At 44.2% G+C, this 19597-nt stretch overlaps 2 protein-coding genes across 2 annotated transcripts; both read right to left on the reverse strand.

Moving 5' to 3' along the window:
- Window positions 1-1476: 1476 nt before the first annotated feature.
- Window positions 1477-6643, reverse strand: LOC127327740 (malate dehydrogenase 1, mitochondrial). The gene is made up of 7 exons (XM_051354535.2): window positions 6343-6643; window positions 6089-6262; window positions 4055-4223; window positions 3887-3948; window positions 3423-3547; window positions 2566-2683; window positions 1477-2003 (listed from the first exon to the last, which is right to left on the reverse strand). The coding sequence occupies exons 1-7, from the start codon at window positions 6583-6585 to the stop codon at window positions 1863-1865; spliced, it is 1032 nt and encodes a 343-aa protein (XP_051210495.1). The 5' UTR covers window positions 6586-6643; the 3' UTR covers window positions 1477-1862.
- A 2422-nt stretch (window positions 6644-9065) lies between these two features.
- Window positions 9066-11979, reverse strand: LOC127327741 (GTP-binding nuclear protein Ran-2). The gene is made up of 8 exons (XM_051354536.2): window positions 11844-11979; window positions 11693-11762; window positions 10561-10617; window positions 10355-10472; window positions 9918-10007; window positions 9658-9837; window positions 9480-9557; window positions 9066-9345 (listed from the first exon to the last, which is right to left on the reverse strand). Exons 1-8 carry the CDS (start codon window positions 11844-11846, stop codon window positions 9276-9278), a joined length of 666 nt encoding a protein of 221 aa, XP_051210496.1. The 5' UTR covers window positions 11847-11979; the 3' UTR covers window positions 9066-9275.
- Window positions 11980-19597: the final 7618 nt, after the last annotated feature.

The following is a 19597-nucleotide window of genomic DNA, read 5'->3' on the forward strand; positions in this document are numbered from 1 at the left end:
TGGCTAAAGACCAGGAAGTGTGGTCGTTTATATGGAAGGAAGACCAAAATGCATAGCAAGCTAGTACTAATCACTAGTGGACATTACATAATTGGATATTATTTAATCCAAACTACTACAAGAGTGTTAATATAGTGGGCATGTTTATCAGTCCAATCTTGTGCCAGCGGGAATTTGAACCTTATGCTTGTAAAGATATTGGTTAACCTATATAAGGGGGTTTTGAAAAAACAGTTAAAATAGGTGAATAAAATAGATTTATTAAAACAATTCTGGAATTTTTCATGTTATTGCCATGCACACAACCCCATAGGCACTTTTGTATGGAAAAGAGAAAAAACTAACAAGAAAACCAGTGTTACTTCCACTCGTTTAATTGGCAGTTGGCACAATCCGGTGCAAGCTCAACCTAACAAGAACCCCTATAGGCACTAGCACGCATCATTCCATGACAAAGACGGTTTGTTAACAGCACAACAAACATCAACTGCTACCAAGAACAGCATGCCTACCACACCAATACCTCAGTAGTAGCAGGATAACATTAGAGAAAATTGCTTATTTGACACTGGGTTAAAATGTGTTTCCTTATTTGACACCGAAAACATTTTTCTTCCCTATTTGACACTGAGTCTAAAATATCTTTCCCAATATGACATTGTAGTTCATTTTCACTACTGACGGTGTTAAATGACTGATAAAAAGACGCTCTTACCCTTGGTACAATATGTGACAAAGAAGTCTCAAATTTTAACCTACAGCAAGCTAAGCTACAGTAGGTTAGCATTACTTGAAGTCTCCGCCCTCCAGCGCGCCGCTGACATGGGAAGTTCAGGGCTGCGCGCCAAATATCATTTGATGATAAACCTGGCTGGCGCTAATATGTTAATGACAAATTCGAAATGTCCTGTTCGCTAGAGATTGGTCCTCGGAATGAATCACAAGCATGGAGTGCATGTGCATGCAAGAAATCTCACATGTATTCTTCATTGAAGTGATTATGTACTTCCCAGTTTAGACCCAAGGCAAAGTCGATGTAGTATTAGCCGGCTGGGCACATGAACCTGCATCGTGTACCTAGTTACGTAGTTATCTACTTGAACAGAAGAATCTACGAGCTGCACGCCAGTGCCAGCGGAATCCATGCGGCGGAAGGAGGCACTACACGAGTATCCGAACCGATGATGTAGTCCGATCGACGCCTGCTCCGTTAATTCTGCACGACCATTGTCAACGTTTGCCGTCTCGATCCAGGATCGGGCGGCAGCAGAACGATATGCGCTAGAGGTAAACGGCGGCGGCAGCATGTGGAAGGCATCAACGTGCCACCAACTCGGCGCTGCCAAAGGAAGAACGCGCCCACGCGACCCTCTTAGTGAGGGGTAATTTGGTCAAAGGAACGGAAAATTGACGGTGCAGTCTAACGGATTGGACGGGAGTGTCATATTAGGCAAAAAATTTAGACTCCAGGTCAAGTAAGGAAGAAAAATATTTCCAGTGTCAAATAAGGAAGCACATTTTAACCCAGTGTCAAATAAGGAATTTCCTCATAACATTACATGCGGAATGACAGAGATATGGTCCTGTAGGACATTAACAAGAGCGAATGGAGGTAGCTTCCACAGAATCTGCTGCTACCTTCATGATTTTTCAGGTTCACCATACTGTGGTACATAAGGCACAGGGCTTCACTCTTTCTGGTATTACAAGTTCAGTTCAGTATGGCAACAAGACACGCCATTTTATTGTGGAGCACGACGCCTCAATGTCCCCACGAGAAGGGGCAGTGAAAGGAGTCGAACCAAAAATTCATCAGATCCCACCGAGTTCATGTGCGGAGTGTCAGAATCTGAGCAGGTTAACTAGCTCTCCTGCGCGAACTTGATACCCTTCTCGATGGAGGACAACAGCTCGCCCTTGAGGCTCTCCAGACCCTCCTTCTCGAAGGCAGACAGCTCGCCCAGCCCAATCACTTCCTCCACTCCGTTCTTGCCGAGCCTTACCTGCAATAAACCAAAGGAACTAGTGTTCAGCACAACTCCATCTTCTCATGGAAATTAACAAGTTGCAGAGTAAAATTGATAATAAGCACACTCGCAATTTAAAAGCATGTTCAGGCTCTTAATATATACCGCCCAATGACTCATTTTACAAAAATAGGGGAGAGCCCCAGGCTGCATTCAAACATATTCATATTGTAACACATGAATGCATCAGAGTGGCACATGGGACATGCCTTACCTATCTACATGGATAGCCACTTCATAAACTCAACCAAAAAGAACTTAGAAATCAACAAAACCTCTTGCACGGCAAGTGACCGCACCACACAAAGTAACTCAGGAACTACCTACCTACAGTCTAGGTACTTGCTTCTGATGTCAGAAACATAACGGAGATTATAATGACTAAGCACAAAGCAAAGTTCATGTGGGAATGAAAACGTTGTTAAGCTGTTTAACCACTAGTAGGCATAAAAACGAAAACATGGGGATTATCGAGATTTACTCGGGCAAATAATATGGTGGCACATAATTGCATTATAGAGAGGCCCCAGGAAATCACCTTGGAGGCAAAGAATGGCAGCTCTGTTACGGTTGATTGCACAAAGGAGCACTCTACAATGTCAGGAACTCCATTGAGCCCCTTCAAGCATGCATCTCCAAAAACTGCACCAGCATATCTGAAAAAACATAAGATGAAATATATCAGCAAAAGACAAATAATGCAAAAGAGGGAGATCTAAAATCAGCATACTATAACAAATGTTTTCATATAAAACAAGAGATTATTAAAGAGTCCAGTTATTCTACCCTGATCAAAGTGGGCACATTTCGTTTCAGGTGGTAAATTTCCGACTGAAAGGGCAAAATGAGTACAATCTGCCTGACATTAAATTTGAGCGTGCATTTTACATGACATCATGAACAGAAGATTCGTAGTGAAATGAGAATTCTTTAAATAGGAAATAATACTAGTCCCTGCAGTTACTGAGCAGGTCAATACTAAGAAGAAATCAGGAATCCAGGTGTAATATAATTCACAACCGGATGTTTGAGTTTCACTGGAACAGTGCACATGTAACTGCTGATAACTGAATGGAAAACAGCTTCCATATGTTCATATTTGGAATTAAAACAACTACTGTGGGCATACAGTCAAATGGACACTGGAAACTGCAATACACAGCCCAGTCAGAGCAAATAGGTTATACAATACAATACTGAATTTGGTCATATGTTTGCGCTTTGCCAGGACATACCCTAGCAATTGGCTGGTTGCAAAGTATACAAACGTTGATACTACTTCAATACTCTATAGAAAATAGTAGACACAGGGACAAAAGCATGTTGGTTTCAAGTGAACAGCTAGCAGAAAATGGATATGCACAGGAACATTTGTATGTTTACTCATAGACTTACGCCATCGACAATGTTGCTGAGCCCTTTCCAGCCTTTGCTTCAACAACTTCCGTCCCACCATCTTGTGTCCTCTTGGTGAGGGCCTTAAGGTCCTCATGGGACAATGCATTACTTGCAGGAGTAGCCTATCAAATATAGAAAGATGGAGCTGTGTTAGCTTGAGAGATGGACAGCACAGTATACGGTAGAGATAGCATACAATTAGTACAGCATCAGTTGCACAGTGTTTCAGTGAACTAGATAGGGAAACTGTTAACTCCTATGATCCTATCGAAGAAATTCACTCAAATTGATAAATCTAATTTTATGTTTTTTCCAGCTGGATAAAGAATAATAATGTCCCACATCTATCCTATACAGTATTCCTATCACTGCGCATTTATACTTTGTTAGTTTTGCAGATCAGTTTGGGTTGCTACTGAAGGAAAAGGAACAACAAAAGTCAAAACACAAAGATTCCACACCTGTGAGAACAGTGGCAGGATAGTAACACCAGCATGGCCACCAACAACAGGAACATTCACCCCTGCGAAAGATCACAGCAACCACTCAGAATCAACTGGCAGAGACTAACATCTAACAATACGATCTGAATTCCCTTATCACTGAGTAAGAAAATATCAGCTTCATACCAGTGACGGGCACGTTTGCCTTCCCAGCGTAGAAAGTTTTAGCACGAACAACATCAAGGGTGGTGACACCAAACAGCTTCTTCTCGTCAAAAGTACCAGCCTTCTTGAACACCTCAGCTGCGATCGGCACAGTCGAGTTGACAGGGTTGCTAATCATATTGACGAGAGCCTGAACAAGCATATAATCAACAAGTCCACAATTAGATTTAAACATATATTAAGAAATAGTTATATAATAAATGACACAAGGCATCTTGGGAGTAGAATATTACACACATAAGCAGACATAAACTACATACTGATACCACTGCTGTCAGTAGCAATACACATTACCATGAGACACAAAGAAGAAGGTCAAAGTGTGAATCAAGGTCCAAAGCTAACATCCCTACTAGAAACAACAAACAACATTGCCATGGGAAAGTAACACCTGACTTGAAGATGGTAACTCCATTCATTTGGGGCAAACCATTGTTCTAGACTTCTACCACCTACGACAATGTGAATGCACTGCCCAGAACTTAAATGACAGTGTCTGAAAGCTGACGCAAGACTGGCTCCTAGAAACAGCATGCAGCGTTTTGGCAAGGAAGTAACACCTGACTTGGTGATGGTAATTGGATTCATTAGGGGAAAATCATTGTTCTAGGATTTTAATACAACGATAATGTGAATGCACTGCCGCAGAATTTAAATAAACAGTGGCAAGCTTAAAAACATGGTCTGAAGGCTGAAGCAAGCATGCCTTTAGAAACAGAATGCAAAATTTGGCCAGGAAAGTAACACCTGACTTGCTGTGGCAGTTTGGTTCATTTGGGGCAAACAACCGTTCTAGAATCTAGACTAGTAGTACACACATCATATGCTGCAAAATGCAAGCCAAGGTCTGAAGCAAGTGTGCCAGCTACAAACAGCGAACAGCATTGCCACAGTAAAAATAAAACCTAGCTTGGCAGCAGTAATTCGATTCATTTGGGGCGAACCATTGAGCCTAGACTTTTGCTATCTACAACAATGCAACAATGTGACTGAACTGCCCCAGAACTTAAATGAACGGTGTCAAGGTCAAATCGTACAACAAGGTCTGAACGCTGAAGCAAGCGTGCCTACTAGAAACAGTAGGCGACATTTGGGCAGGAAAATAGCACCTGGCTTGGGAGTGGCAGTTCAGTTCATTTGGGGCAAACAGTAGATCTGGACTACTAGAACAAACCAATCATATGCTGCTATGCAACTATGTGGCTGTTCTGCCTTGGATCATAAATAAACCAAACACTACACCATGGGCAAGTACAAGCAATTCCAGGCAGCGAAAATCAGGACTACCAAATTCAGCAACCAAATCTATTAGTCCTGCACGGGGTGGCAAGTAGAAGCAATTCCAAGCAGCCAAAATCGGGACTAGCACATTCAGAAACCGAAACTAATGATGCGCCTCCAGTGCCTCCTAGAAACAGCATGCAGCGTTTTGGCAAGGAAGTAACACGTGACTTGGCGATGGTAATTTGATTCATTAGGTGGCAAATCGTTGTTCTAAATTTTACTACAATGATAATTTGAATGCACTGCCCCAGAACTTAAATCAAGAGTGTCAAGGTCAAATTGGAAATCAAGGTGTGAAGGCTGAAGCAAGCGTGCCTCGTAGAGACAGCACGCAACATTTGGGCAGGAAAGTAGCACCTGGCTTTGGGAGTGGCGGTTCAGTTCATTTTGGGGCAAACAGTAGATCTAGCTAGACTAGTAGCAGAAACCAATCCTATTCTGGTATGCCACTATGCGGCTGTTCTGCCTCAGATCGCAAATGAACCAAACACTACACCATGGGCAAGTAGAAGCAATTCCAGGCAGGGCAGCCAAAATGACGACTACCGCATCCAGCGACCAAATCTACTAGTAGTCCTTCACGGGATGGCAAGTAGTACAGGCGATTCCAAGCAGCGAAAAGCAGGACTATCGCATCCAGCAGCGACCAAATCTAACGCGCGTCCGCTGCAGATCTACAGTGGCTGGCAGAGTCGGAATGTGGTCGCTTACGTTTGGGCAGTGCTTGGCGATGGCGGTGCAGAGGCCCTTGACGATGGCGGCGTTGATCTTGAAGAGGTCGTCCCGGGTCATGCCGGGCTTCCTGGGCACGCCGGCGGGGATGATGACCACGTCCGCGCCCTGCAGCGCCTCCGCGAGCTGGTCGTCCGCCATGAACCCCTTCACCTGCAGCAGCAGATCCAGGCATGAGCAGGCGCGAGAGGGCGGGTGAGCGAACGCGAGAGTGGGGGAAGGGCGGTACGGACGAGGGCGGGGGTGTTGATGTGGGAGACGTCGGCGGCGACGCCGGGTGTGCCGGCGATGTCGTAGAGGGAGAGGGAGGAGACGAGCGGGTTGAGCTTCATGAGGAGCGCGAGCGGCTGGCCGATGCCGCCCGCGGCGCCGAGGATGGCCACCTTCCGGTCCGGCTGCGCGGCGGCGGAGGAGGAGTAGTCGCGGCGGTGGCGCAGGTGCTGCGCCGCGGTCCTCAGCAGCGACGGCCTCATCATCTCGAGCTGTGGTGTCTGGTGTGTGCGCGGAGGAGAGGGAGCGGGGGCTGGGAGTGGTAGGCGGCGGCTTTTTAACAGGAGCAAGTGGTTCGACGGACGGATCCGCCGATGCGACGAGATTTTTTGTTCACGGGTTGGGTGGGTTTTTGCCTGGCCGAGGTGCCCACCTGTCCACTACGCTTGTTAATGGCGACCAGCACGATGACGACGGCACATTCTTCTGCAACCAGCACGGTGAACTAGCTCGACGACGATGACGATACCTATAAATGGATCTCCTTTCTCCGATTCTCTCTAAATCGTCCCCCAAACAACACCGGATCGAGTGTATGCGGAAATGTTTCGTTCGTACTGTGTTTAGGGGACGTCGCTCCCCATCTACGTTTCCAAACGCCGCCCCCAAACATTAAAAAATATTTTTCTGTTTTTTTTTTTGCATTTTTATTTTAATAAAGAGTAGAAACGTTCCACAAACTAATACAAAATTAGAACCATTGTTTACACAAAGATATAATTTGGAACATGGTTTTTCACAAACAAATACATAGTTTGAACCATGGTTGACCCAATATAAAAATATTGCAAAATAACTAAACCTAACTTGGCCGGGCATGGAAGATTTCGTGTGTTCGCTGTCGAGAAAGAACACTCGCAGGCACACCCAGTCACCCAAACTGGAAAATCCAGCTGTTGATGATGCCCCTATTGGTTCTTTCGAGGAAGAACAACCAGAAACCTCCATGCATATTTTCATTGCGAAGAAACAACACTCAGTCGTCGTCCTCCTCGGCGTTGTCGCCGTGGTAGTGCCAGCGGCAACGTGTCTCGTCGAACACCTTGACGCTCATGTCCCCCTCGCCAAAGTAGGAGAACATGAGCACGAAGCTGGCTTCGAGGCGATGGTAGCTCGCGAACTTCTCCCAGCCGATGTGGAGGTACATCTTACCACGCGCGTCATAGATCACGTCCACGATCCACCGGCAGCAGTCGCAGGCAGCTTCCTGCAGATGCAGCAAGCCCGAGCGTCCGTCGCTAGCGAAGAAGTCGGTGAAGGTGTCCGGCAACCTCTGGATGTCGTGCGGGTCGCCCTTGAGGACGACAACGAACTCGAACAGCACTTGCCGCTCCTCCTCCTGCAGGTCCGACGATGAAGACGACGGCGTCGCAGGCGACGACGAGTGTGCAGCTCTGCGACGACCATGACCGCGACCTCGTCCTCCACCAGCCATGGCGTCGACTCTTGAGATGGTAGCAGCTGGGGTTGGGGAGAGAGGCGCTAGGGTTTGTGTGTGAGAGGGACGATGAGAGGCGGCCCTTTTTATAGGCCGGAGGGAGGCGGAGAGCGGTGACGCTCATTAACGTCGACACGCACAGCTAAGCGTGACGAGACGCTTCGCTGCGCCTCTGCGTGAACTGCACCATCGCTACGCACCAATAACTTCCGTCGCGAGGTAGACGGCAGTTAGGTTAAACTTCAGTGTGCCGCTGACGCATCATCGGTCCCACCACTTCCCGTCTCGCTTTTCATTGTGTCCGGCGTCCTTGGAGCATCACTGTATAGAGGGGACGGACTCGGGCGCCGGACACCGTATCGAGTCACGTCGGACGAAAAGAGACTTTATGGGACGCGGCGGAGAACGTTTTTTTCCGGCGCCCAAATCTCTTTGAAGAACGATTTAGAGGACGCAACTGGAGATACTCTTAGGCATAAAACTGGAGATACTCTTAGGCATAAGCTCCATACCTATACACGGAACTTCTTCTCTGAAATTATCTGAAAATTATCTTTCAGACGTAGGATCTCGACTGCATGAAGAGCAGCAACGAATATGTCAGGAAGAGAGAACAGACAAATGGAGCCCGAACTTCCTATTTTTGAAAATTCAAAAAACAAATTTAAAAGTTCCAAAATAATGGGAACAAAATTTCTAGATGTAACGAAATCTACTATGTGCAAAACCAACCTGAAATTCGTTACTTCTAGTCCTCAGCAATGATGGAACATTTTTCAGAACTAGAAAATTTGTCAGATTTTGTGTGTGTGCCTAGAATTTTTGAATGTACACCTAGAATGACGGAACAGTATACATTTTATGTACAACGTACAACTAGAATTTTTTAAGTTCTCAATTTAAAGAACTTACAATCAATTTGTGCAAAATTTGGGGTTCCCACATTCTCAGCAGATCGGATCTTCCGTAGATGAAAAATCATAACGAAGCCAGCTGGTGGAAGCTGAAGCAATACACTAGAAAACCAGATCCGGATGACGATGAACCTGATAACAATCCTTGTCAATGGCCGTACCAGGAAGTCACACGTTCTTTGCTCAGCACAACCGAAGATCAAATGTCTATTAGATGAGAGCTTCAGCAATAAACTTAGCCCAGTAAACAGACACTCCAAATTCTATAGCACGGCAAGAGCAAGATAACAAGACATACAGAAGATAGATATATATGATCCACAGTAAGCCGACAGACATAATAATACTGATGAACCATTAAGTAACACAGCAATGTGGCCAACAACAAATCCATGGCAAACATGTAGATCAATGTCACACACAAGAGTTTTCAACCCAGGAAAAACATTCCGGCTTGACTCTATCAAGCCTTCTTCAACCTAAAAGTGACCGACTCTTGTACGAAGCACAACCTTCGTCTCAAAGTAAAGACTCATGATCCTCTCTACTCGATCAGATCGTCATCGTCATCAGGCAGTGGTTGCGCTGCTGCAGCGGCAAGCTCAGCCTCGTGCCTGCAAAAGTTGCATCAAAAGAAATCAGCAATTGGTTCATTTGTTGATTGTTCGAACTGAAGCTCAGCCTGATGACCATACAGAGCAGAAGGGGATAAAAGAAGTAGAATTACACAAAACAGACAAGCACTTACTGTTGCTGCATGGCCAAGTCGAAGGTAACTTCCGGAGGCTTGAGAGCCACGGCTTCAACAAAGTGAATGTTGGCATCACTAGCAACAACAACAACAACAAATAAGAGTTAATACAACAGTCATATATGGATGTGAGCTCAACAGGAAAACATAAACTAATGGGGAGGGAGATAATTACCCAGCCAACTTCCTCGCAAGGTAGAGGAAGGGCTTCTCAAAGTTGTAGTTGCTCTTGGCAGAGATTTCATAGTACTGCAGGTTCTTCTTCCTATGGAATGTGACTTGCTTGGCCTTAACCTGCCTGTTCTTCACATCAACCTTGTTACCGCAGAGAACAATGGGGATGTTCTCACACACCCTGCATGGAATAACTAGGACATCAGAATTCAAAAGGATAATCTTGACATTTACTAAAGAAAGATTGCAACACAAGCATACCTGCACAAGTCTCTGTGCCACGTCGGAACATTCTTGTAAGTCAGCCTTGAAGTGACATCAAACATAATGATCGCACACTGACCATGGATACTGCAAAATAGATCATCAAGAACAATCATTCAACAAGTAGTGGCAACCTGATAATAGTACAATAAGCATTTTACTGAACTTCACTGAAATAAATAAAGATACTAAAAGTACCAATTTACTGAACTTACGATAAAGCAATTTGATCATGCATACAGTTCCAGCCTAGGAACAACAACTAATTAAACTAAGACAGTAAATACATTAGCTAACAACAAAAAATTAAGCTACAGAAACCATTAGGAACTTATCCAAGACATCTACATTGAGACAATACAAGACAATTCACATGCAAAAACAATAGCAGAATCATCACTGCCTTTTCAGAACAAGTATTGCATAACACTTACTAGTATCCATCCCTAAGGCCACCAAACTTCTCTTGCCCAGCAGTGTCCCAGCAGTAGAAACGAATCTTTCCACAGTTGGTGGTGAAATCCAATGGGTGAACTTCAACACCAATGGTTGCTGCAAAGAGGAAATAATGAATTCTTTAGCTGTTATGCATGCTACAATATAGGGGTAAAATAGAAACTTTAGTTCACTGCACACATACGTTCGTATTTCTTCTCGAACTCTCCAGTGAGATGCCTCTTCACAAAGGTGGTTTTACCTGCAACCATACAAGGCATCAAGTATAAGGACCTGATTTGACCCGTGGGAAAAGAATAGCCATAGTGTTGTAACATTTACAACTTAGAAGTGAACCGTGGTGATGCATTTTACAACACAAATTATCTGAGAAACCAAACAAACAGATGAATACGTCCACTGCATCTGTCACTAGTTTTCAGTGCATCCTGGTATAACTTTCAGATTATATGATTCTTCACTTATGCATCTCCAAAATGCATAGTTTACTGCAGACATGCACAGTTTTACTGCAACAAAGCATTATTTTACTGCAACAAATGCATAGTTTTGCTGCAGAGTAAGCTATAACTAGCAAAACTGAACCATTTCTCAGTTAAAATTTTTAAGGCATACTCTTATCCTAGTCAAGCAGACCAATCCCCACGGTTTCTAACTTAACTTTTGTTTCCACGGACACAAATCAAATGTTCCTACACCTATTGCTGCAACTGCTTATTAGCAATGTTAGCTCAGACGTACAGATTTCACAATCGCTGTTATATTGGTAGTCCTGTTGATTCAATATCAATAATAACACGACCTCAACACAAATGCATCACATCACTTCAAACGCATAGTTTTACTGCAGCGACGCATAGTTTTACTGCAGACATGCAGAGTTTTACTGCAGATTAAGTTGTTCATAAAAAAATGGACCATTCACAACCTCCGTTATATTGGTAATTTCGTTAATTCAATATCAATTATAACAGCATCTCAGCACAAACAGCACATGCTGCTGTAAATCCATTGTTGTACTGAATTTGCAACTACGGCCGTGGTTTTCGTGTGTTCTTACTGTAACGCGTCAGAGAAGGGTTTCCTCGTTAGCGAATCCGAAACGCAAATCTATGGACGCCCGATTCGCTACTAATCAGGATACCGCTATGCAATCAATAAACAACATATATATTTATCTGATTTCAGAGGTCGAACAGGGCCATGACTCGATCAGATCTCGTCGAGGACACACACAGGGGACGAATCAAACAGATCACGGCGCGCTCTACCAAAACAAACGGACAAACGACCGAGAGCAGGCCCGGGAAACTCACCAGTCCCGCCATCGCCGACGATGACGAGCTTGAAGCTGGGGTATTCGACGGTCCCCTGGTTCGGCAGCGCCTGCAACACCGGAAACAACCGAGATCAGACCCGGATCCAGATCCGCCCGCGGCCGAATCATACGGAGGAGAACCAACTCACCATGGGAACGAGACGGGGCGGGGGCGGGGGCGGCGACGGCTGGAGGAGCGTGCGGCGGAGCAGCAAAACCCTAGTATTCGAATTGGAATTGGGCGAGGCCGTGGAGGCGGAGGAGGGGCGGGTTTATATAGGCGGCTGTATATTAATTGCTTTTTTTTCCTGGTCCTGGGTTTTGGTAGCTTTGGATGGACGCAGGAATGCTGGCCGTCGGATCCTGGGTCGGCGGCCGCGGATCGCATCGCGGCTAGCTTTCGTCCCACGCGAGGTTTGCGGCCGTCGGATCCGGATGGTGCCGTTGGGTGCGGCCACCTGGGCTGCCTCCTTTGTTCTCTTGTCCGCGTTGCATATGTGTGAAGGGCCGGGCCGGTTTCTCAGCCCATTTGCTTGTACTTTGGGCCCTGCTGATATTAGGGGAGACAGTATGGTGCTTGCTTACGGCCTATTGGGTGCTAAACAAGGGAAATTTGTTTGCTCGTACTTGGGCCAGTTGATATAGGGGGAGAGATAGTATTATATTTTCTTCATTTCCATCCACTAAAAGAAATGAAATGCTTTCATGTTTCTTATGCAATTCGTTCAAGCGTGATGGATGTGTCGGAGCCAATGCCACTGGGTCCCGTCAATTCTGATAGTATGGGCTTAACTTCGAGCGGTGCAAAATTAAAGAACCACGGTGCAGACAAATCCAACTTTATCTATCCCGGTTACACGATCTGGTCGTCCTCTTACTTCTTCCGCTTACCCCGCCAAGTCGTTGGTAGCCTCCCATTCCTTAGTCCATCTCCTTACACCACCGCTGGCAATTGCACCACTTAATTCTGCTAGCATGGACCCATGGCCAGGGTCATAGTGCAAGCTAATAACTGTTGTTTGATTTCTACCTTGCGAGTCGTAGTGCATGCTTAGTACCGCTGTTACATCTTGTTACCGCTATCGTTATCTTATCGGGTTATATGTTGGAGTTCCGAGATACTACCTCCGATTAAAGGAATAAGGCGCCCTCGTTTTACGTATTTTTCGTTTGACTAAGAATTACTTCAAATATATAAAGACTGTTTGAATGAAATTAACATTATTATAAAGTGTTTTTCAATACAAATCCAACGATACTAATTACATATAATATAACTAAGATTTTGTTACTCAATTTTTATGGTCAAAGTTCGCCTTGAAATACGCGTGCGCCTTATTCCTTGGGACGGAGGTAGTATATGCTTATGGTTATAATCTATTGGAGAGATCATGGTTGTTAATAGTCAAAGTTGTTAAGTGGAGGCATATGTGGGTCATATGCTTTGGTTTTATGACGGCTCACTTGTGTTTCTTGGAAACTTATGGCCCGAGTTCTTGTTACCTGTTATGAGACCGAGCGCTCCAACCACACGTGGGTATACTTATGGGTCTCCCCTTGACTACTGCCGGAATATACAGTTTTGTCCAGTGGCGACAACTAGTTTGTAATATTTTCCTTTTGCTATTGTGTGCATGCCAGCTTGTTACTTGTTTATTTTGGAAAACCCATATGTGCATTGTATCCTCTTGTTTCTGGTATATATGTATAGGTCGTGGAGCCGTTGCGAATTGGTTTATCACCCTAGTGTGTGTTAAACGACCCAGTACGCTGCCGCCTGCCGCAACAGCTAGCTACACTTCGAAGATTCGGCCGGACTTCGATACGGGTTTAACTAAATTCGGTGGCTTTCTAGACATTGTTGTGGTGAAGGAGAGTACGAGTCGTGGTATCTTATCCTCTCCAGGTTAGATTGATCTCACGCGAGGATTGGGAAATACGTCGGCCCACACCGCGGGAGAAATTACAACTTCTGCAGGTAGCCTGGGACAGAGCAGCAAGAGCCATGAACGACACGGAGCCGATGACTACCACAACTACATTACAAAGAGATGCAAGCGTATCAATATAGACTCGCTCGTGCCAGACGAGAAATAGAAAAAATAAAAAGTCATACTAGAGCAGAGAAAAGTTGCGGCCTCAGCGTCGAGTAGGCGTAGAGCCAACCTGAGCCAACACTCAGGAACCTCGGGAGATAGTCACCGAGCAGCACGCGCGAGAGGAAGATCTCGGCTAGCTAATGTGCCTGAGCATGAAACAGAGAATCTGATACAGAACATTGACATGTCATTTATGTCGATAGATACAAGAGGGCACATCATCCCCAAAACACCAGAAGCAGGATATATGGCGACACATGCTTTCATATTAGCATCTAAGCCACATGCAGGAGATCCCAGGGAAGCATTGTATAACATGACCATGGCAAGAGTTGGAGTCATGGGGACAGCGGTACAGGAGCAAGTGCGCCGCAACCCGAGAGCACACCAAGGCGAAATTGTAACATCCCAAGAATTTTCAAAACAAAACAAATGAACTTCCCTAGTTCCAAATTTTGGAACCAACAAAAACTTTTATTAATTAAGTATGATACATAGTGATCTTGCTTAATTCTTGTGCTATTGCTATGATTGCTTGTTATTAGTAATTGAAGTAATCTTAAACCCTAAACCTCACCTCTCTTTTCCCCATCCTAGTTAAAATAAAATAAAAGGGAAATAAATAAGAAAAAGGCTTATGTGCTTATGGCTATTTTTATAAAACTTTACCCTAAGCTTTTCTACTTTGCATAGAGGTTTGGAAAACCTTCATACACCTTACCCAAAGGCTTATCAAACCAAATCCAAGTGTTTTCCAAAGAAATTAAAAAGAAACTAAAAATGCCATAGAGGCATGTGAGAGCAAAAGTGCAAATTATGAATTTGAGAAGATTGACCCTAGGACTTGTTGTAAATGGTTGGATCACTTCCATATACCATTTCAACACTCAACAACACCAAATGGGTCAAGCCAAGTCAAATTTAAAATGAAATGCAACATATGCATAGAGGCATGTGTGGCACATAGCCATAATACCCAAATTTTGCCCTATGACTTTAAACCTTGACCAAATGTTGGGAAACCATCTCTCAACCTATTATAACCCTAAATTGACCCTAACCCATGCTCAAGTAAAGCAAGGTGAACCCTTTACAAAAATAATGAAAAGTGACACATCACCTCTTATGTGTTATGGCCAAATTTGCAAATCTTTGAACAAGACCCTTTGAATTTGTTTCATTGGTCTTAAAATGTTTCTAAACTAATAAGAATCACATTAGAGTCAACAAAAGTCAAATCAATTGAAGGGAAATCAATTAGGGAGAAAATCCCCATTTCACTCACATACACTTAGGCCAAAATTGCAAATCTTCACCAAAGGCCACCATAGCTCCATCTATGGTTTCTAAAATACTTATATAACTCAAACAAACCCAAATGCATAAAAGAAACCAGATTAAAATCAAAGGAAAATTCAAAACTCACATACATATGATAATGGTCATATGACCCATTTATAAAATCTTCACTACTTTACCCCCCTGCATTTGAATCTTCCTAAACTAAACTTGGTCAACTATGACCATGTCATCCAAGACCATGTCAAGGTCAACAACTTTCATGTTGACCATCTCTGCTGAAGTTGACCAGATTGACCAGAATAAGATGGACAAGTGAGGACTTTGAATTAAAGAGAAGATGATCCACTTTTTGAAACTTTGCAAATCTTCACCAAAATGGACACCACCACCACCTTTCCATCACTTTAAATATAAGATTGAAGTGCACCAAAAATAATTGCAAAATTCCACAAAAAGTTTCATGCGGCCATTTTCACAAACACCCTGCAGGCATGATTCTGGTTTTTGCACACATGCTATTATCCTCTGGTTTTTAGCCTAAACCCCTTTTCATTTGTGATCATCAACATCCTTGTACCTCCTCTGCATCATCCTATGCACTGCAGACCTGCTAAAATAGGTGCATGATCAAAAACTTCCTCATGCCGGCCATGCTAGGCACTACCATGCCACCCTACCTCACCCCTCATCTCTGGCCATATCCACCTTGTCCTGGAGCATCACCGAACCTCCCTGAGCATGCCTGTACTCTCCCTGGATCGAAGCGAGCACGGTATTGGCCGAACGAAGCGTGCCCATACAAGCCCAGGACGTGCTGCACGCGGTGACCGCGCCGACCCAACCCCGGGCGCGCCAGACGCCACCGTGTCCGGTCGCCCTCGTCCTCCCTCGCCTTGCCCTCTTGCACGCGCCATCACCACACCACCAGCAACCTCATCGGACATGCTCACTAGCTCGCGGACGCCTCGTCACCGTCGCAATGATCCGAGCTCGGCCGCACCCGTACTGCCAGCACTCGATCGTCGCCAGCCCGCCTCAGACCCCCTTTAGCCGTGCCGTCAAGCTCACTAGCACCACCAGGACGCCTGCAACGCTACGCGACCCCTACCTTGCCCCTTCACCGCTCCAGACAGCTGCGCCATGGACAACCTCTCACAAAGACACCGCCGGACTCACCACTCGACTATAAATAGAGCTCCCCGCCCCTTCTTCCTTCACACAATCTGCTCCCTCCTCCTCCTTGACCTCCTCGAACACCTCCCTCGTCCCAATTCCACCGGAGCTGCTCCAATTTGAAGCCGACGGCCGCCGGAGCCCGCAGATCGGCGCGCCGATTGACGCCTCCCCAAGCCTCGCCGACGGTGCCGGGCCACTTCCTCGTCCACGCCAACGTCGACCAGCACACAGCAGAGCCCCGCGGGAGCCTCCGTCGCGCCGCCGACCCCCTACCTCGCCAGCGCAGCGAGCTCCCCTCCCCCGTCGACAACGACGACTCTCAGCCGTGCGATCTCCATCTGATCTAACGGCGCACGTCGCCAGGTACCGCTTCGCTGTTAAGACCCGCTGACGAGTGGGGGCCACGGTCAGGCGGCCCGCTGCGTGCGTGGCATGTTAGTCGGGCCAGCCCAGTCCCTCTCCCCTCGTTTAGGCCCGTTAGGTTTTCCCGCGTGGCCCAGTAATTCAAATTTGGTTTAATCCATTTAGTTCAAATCCAATACTGCTGCACACTTCAAATTTGAATAGCTTCAAATCTACCAATCCAAATCTGGTGATTTAAAATGCTATAGAAAGCTTATGAAATTATCTAGCAAACCTCACTGGATTCAACCCCATATGTTGTGTAGTTTTTGAATAGCAAAAATAACAAAACAGATACTTTTCTGTATTCAAATAAATCTTAAAAATCAACCAATTTGAATTTTGCAGTGAATCCAATTGCAATAATTCACATTTAGCAAACCCTAATTTACTATGTAAAAATATGATATATGTTCTGTACATGATCATGGGCTAGAAGCAAAATATTGGCTATGTAGTCAATACTAGCCCCTTTCAAACTATTTCAAATTTTAGGAATTTAAACCAATGAGGTGTAGCACCTCATTTAAAGCATTCTCACAAGTGATATGAGGTAAGGTGTTGACCTTTAAATGCTTAGGCTCATACTTGCTCACTTGTAGATTTTTCAAATCTAAATAGTATTTTACTTTTGCCATAGTTATTTAAATCACATGAGATGATGAATCTCATTTAAATCATTTTTCTCAAATACTAAGTGTGAAGTGTTGACCTTGGTCAACATGGGATCATCCCTGGTTATTTGAGAATATTGAATCACCTCAATAATAGTTTTTATTAAATTAGTTACAACTATGTGTTAAATCATATGAGAGGTATTCCTCTCATTTAAATCTTGTTCTCAAGTAATTCAACATGAGATAGTGACCATGGTCTATATACTCTCATATTGAGTTATTTGGTGGCATTAAATCACTACCATGTTAGTATTAAATTGCATGAGGTATGGAACCTCATTTAAATCCTTTTCTCAAATGATAAGTATGAAGAGGTTGACCTTGGTCAACCTAGGTCATATACTATTCATAAGAGAAATTAAATCTTAAGAAGAATTCAATGAGAGGAAATTATTTCTCCAAACCAAAGAGAAACCCTAATTCCAATTTTCAATGAGAGGAAATTATTTTCCTAATGATTAAATAAAGAAACCCTAGAATAATTTTTGGATAAATGTTAAGTAGTGATGCTAGATCCTTTGTGTGAGCCAATAAGGCTAATTAAGACTACTTAAGTGTTGTTTGGTGATTGTATCCTCGTATTCGTTTATAGACGCTAGTACGGAGACTATCAAGAGGAAGAGGTCTTCTACCAAGAGGAAGAGCAAGAAAACTTTGATCACCTCACCAATCAAGGCAAGCTAACACTCTTGCAAGGTTCCTTTGTGCAAGGCTCTACAAGAGCAAGGCACCATTACATTTTACTTTATGAACCTATCCCAAGTTTTTACTTTACAAGCTTTACTTGATTTTATTTATCAAAGTTACTTTTTGATTTATGATTCACTTGGTTGAATTATAGAGTAGTACAAGAGAATCACACTTAGCCTAGCAAGCTTCAAGATACCTTAGCACCCCTCATAACTAGATGCTAGTGCTCAATATTAAAAGTGACTACTCTAGTTGGGAACTTGTGAATTGAAATGATTTTTGAAAACCTTGGAATGATGAGTCATTCTATTGAGAGATTTTGAAGGTGAATGTGACTGGTGAATGACTTGGTGAATTTTTACAAAAACACTGATGGTTGGGTTCGGATGCGATACCATTCCAATTTTACAAGTACCCCCACAATACCTGAACTGGGTAAGGCTTAGCCGGAAACTTATGTATTTTAGTATGGGTTCCCTACGAACAAGCGTCATAGGGGTTATGCTTGAGGCTGCCTCCGCATCGGTGAAGTGATGTGAAATGACGTGAAATGAGGTGAATGTCCGGCCCAAGCCCCGTGCGCTTCCCGGGTTGATCTGCGGTTTTCACCGGGAGGCCAAGCTCATGGGGAGAGGTGCTCATACTAGAGTATGTAAATGAAAGGTTAGGATTGGTAGTTCGCGCATCGCGTACGATAAATCAGGGCCAGTTACCCCTGACGAACTATTGCAATTGTTGTGGCACAAGTGTACAACCTCTGCAGAGTTTAAACCTATTCGAATAGCCGCGTCCTCGGTTATGGACAGTTGGAAAGGCCATACTGTTCCGTCATCAGAACTTTTCTAAAAATATGAATGGTGACTTGTGATTTGAATTGAAAGGTGACTTTGACTTTGAATCACAACTGAGTTGTGGGAATGACACTAATGTTCCCACTTGAGTAAGTTAGTCAAATGAAGAGGTTTTGACTATTAAAGTGTTTATGATATAAAACTGGCTTTATGCAAATGAAACTAGAGCTTAGAACCCCCTTACTATAGTTGATAGTATTTTACCTTAGTATTAGTTTGCGAGTACTTTAAAGTACTCATGGCTGTGTCCCTGGCTATTCAAATGGCCAGACTATGAAGACGAGTACCAGAACCCGGAAGAAGGACAGCAGGACGTCTACGACAACTAGGATCACTCCTGACGTCAACAGTTGCCTGTGGAATAGATGGACTACTACTACGCTACTTTCGCTTCCGCTATGTGTTATGTAATGAATAGAACTTCTATTGTTGTAATGAGAATGGATCATGTGATCCTTTATTTGTAAGACGATTATGGTATGTAATGAATGATGTGTTGTGATATCAATCTATTATGTCTCGCAAAAACAATATTCCTGGGATTGCGATGAATGGCATAATAGGCATCTGGACTTAAAAATCCGGGTGTTGACAAGTTGGTATCAGAGCCATTGTTTGACCTTAGGAGACCCTAGTTAGAATGGACATCTGAAAAATTTAGTTTCAAAACAAATGAAATGACTATTTAAGAAAACTTATTCTCCCT

Source organism: Lolium perenne, chromosome 1 (assembly GCF_019359855.2).
Source record: "Lolium perenne isolate Kyuss_39 chromosome 1, Kyuss_2.0, whole genome shotgun sequence".
Lineage (NCBI taxonomy): Eukaryota > Viridiplantae > Streptophyta > Magnoliopsida > Poales > Poaceae > Lolium > Lolium perenne.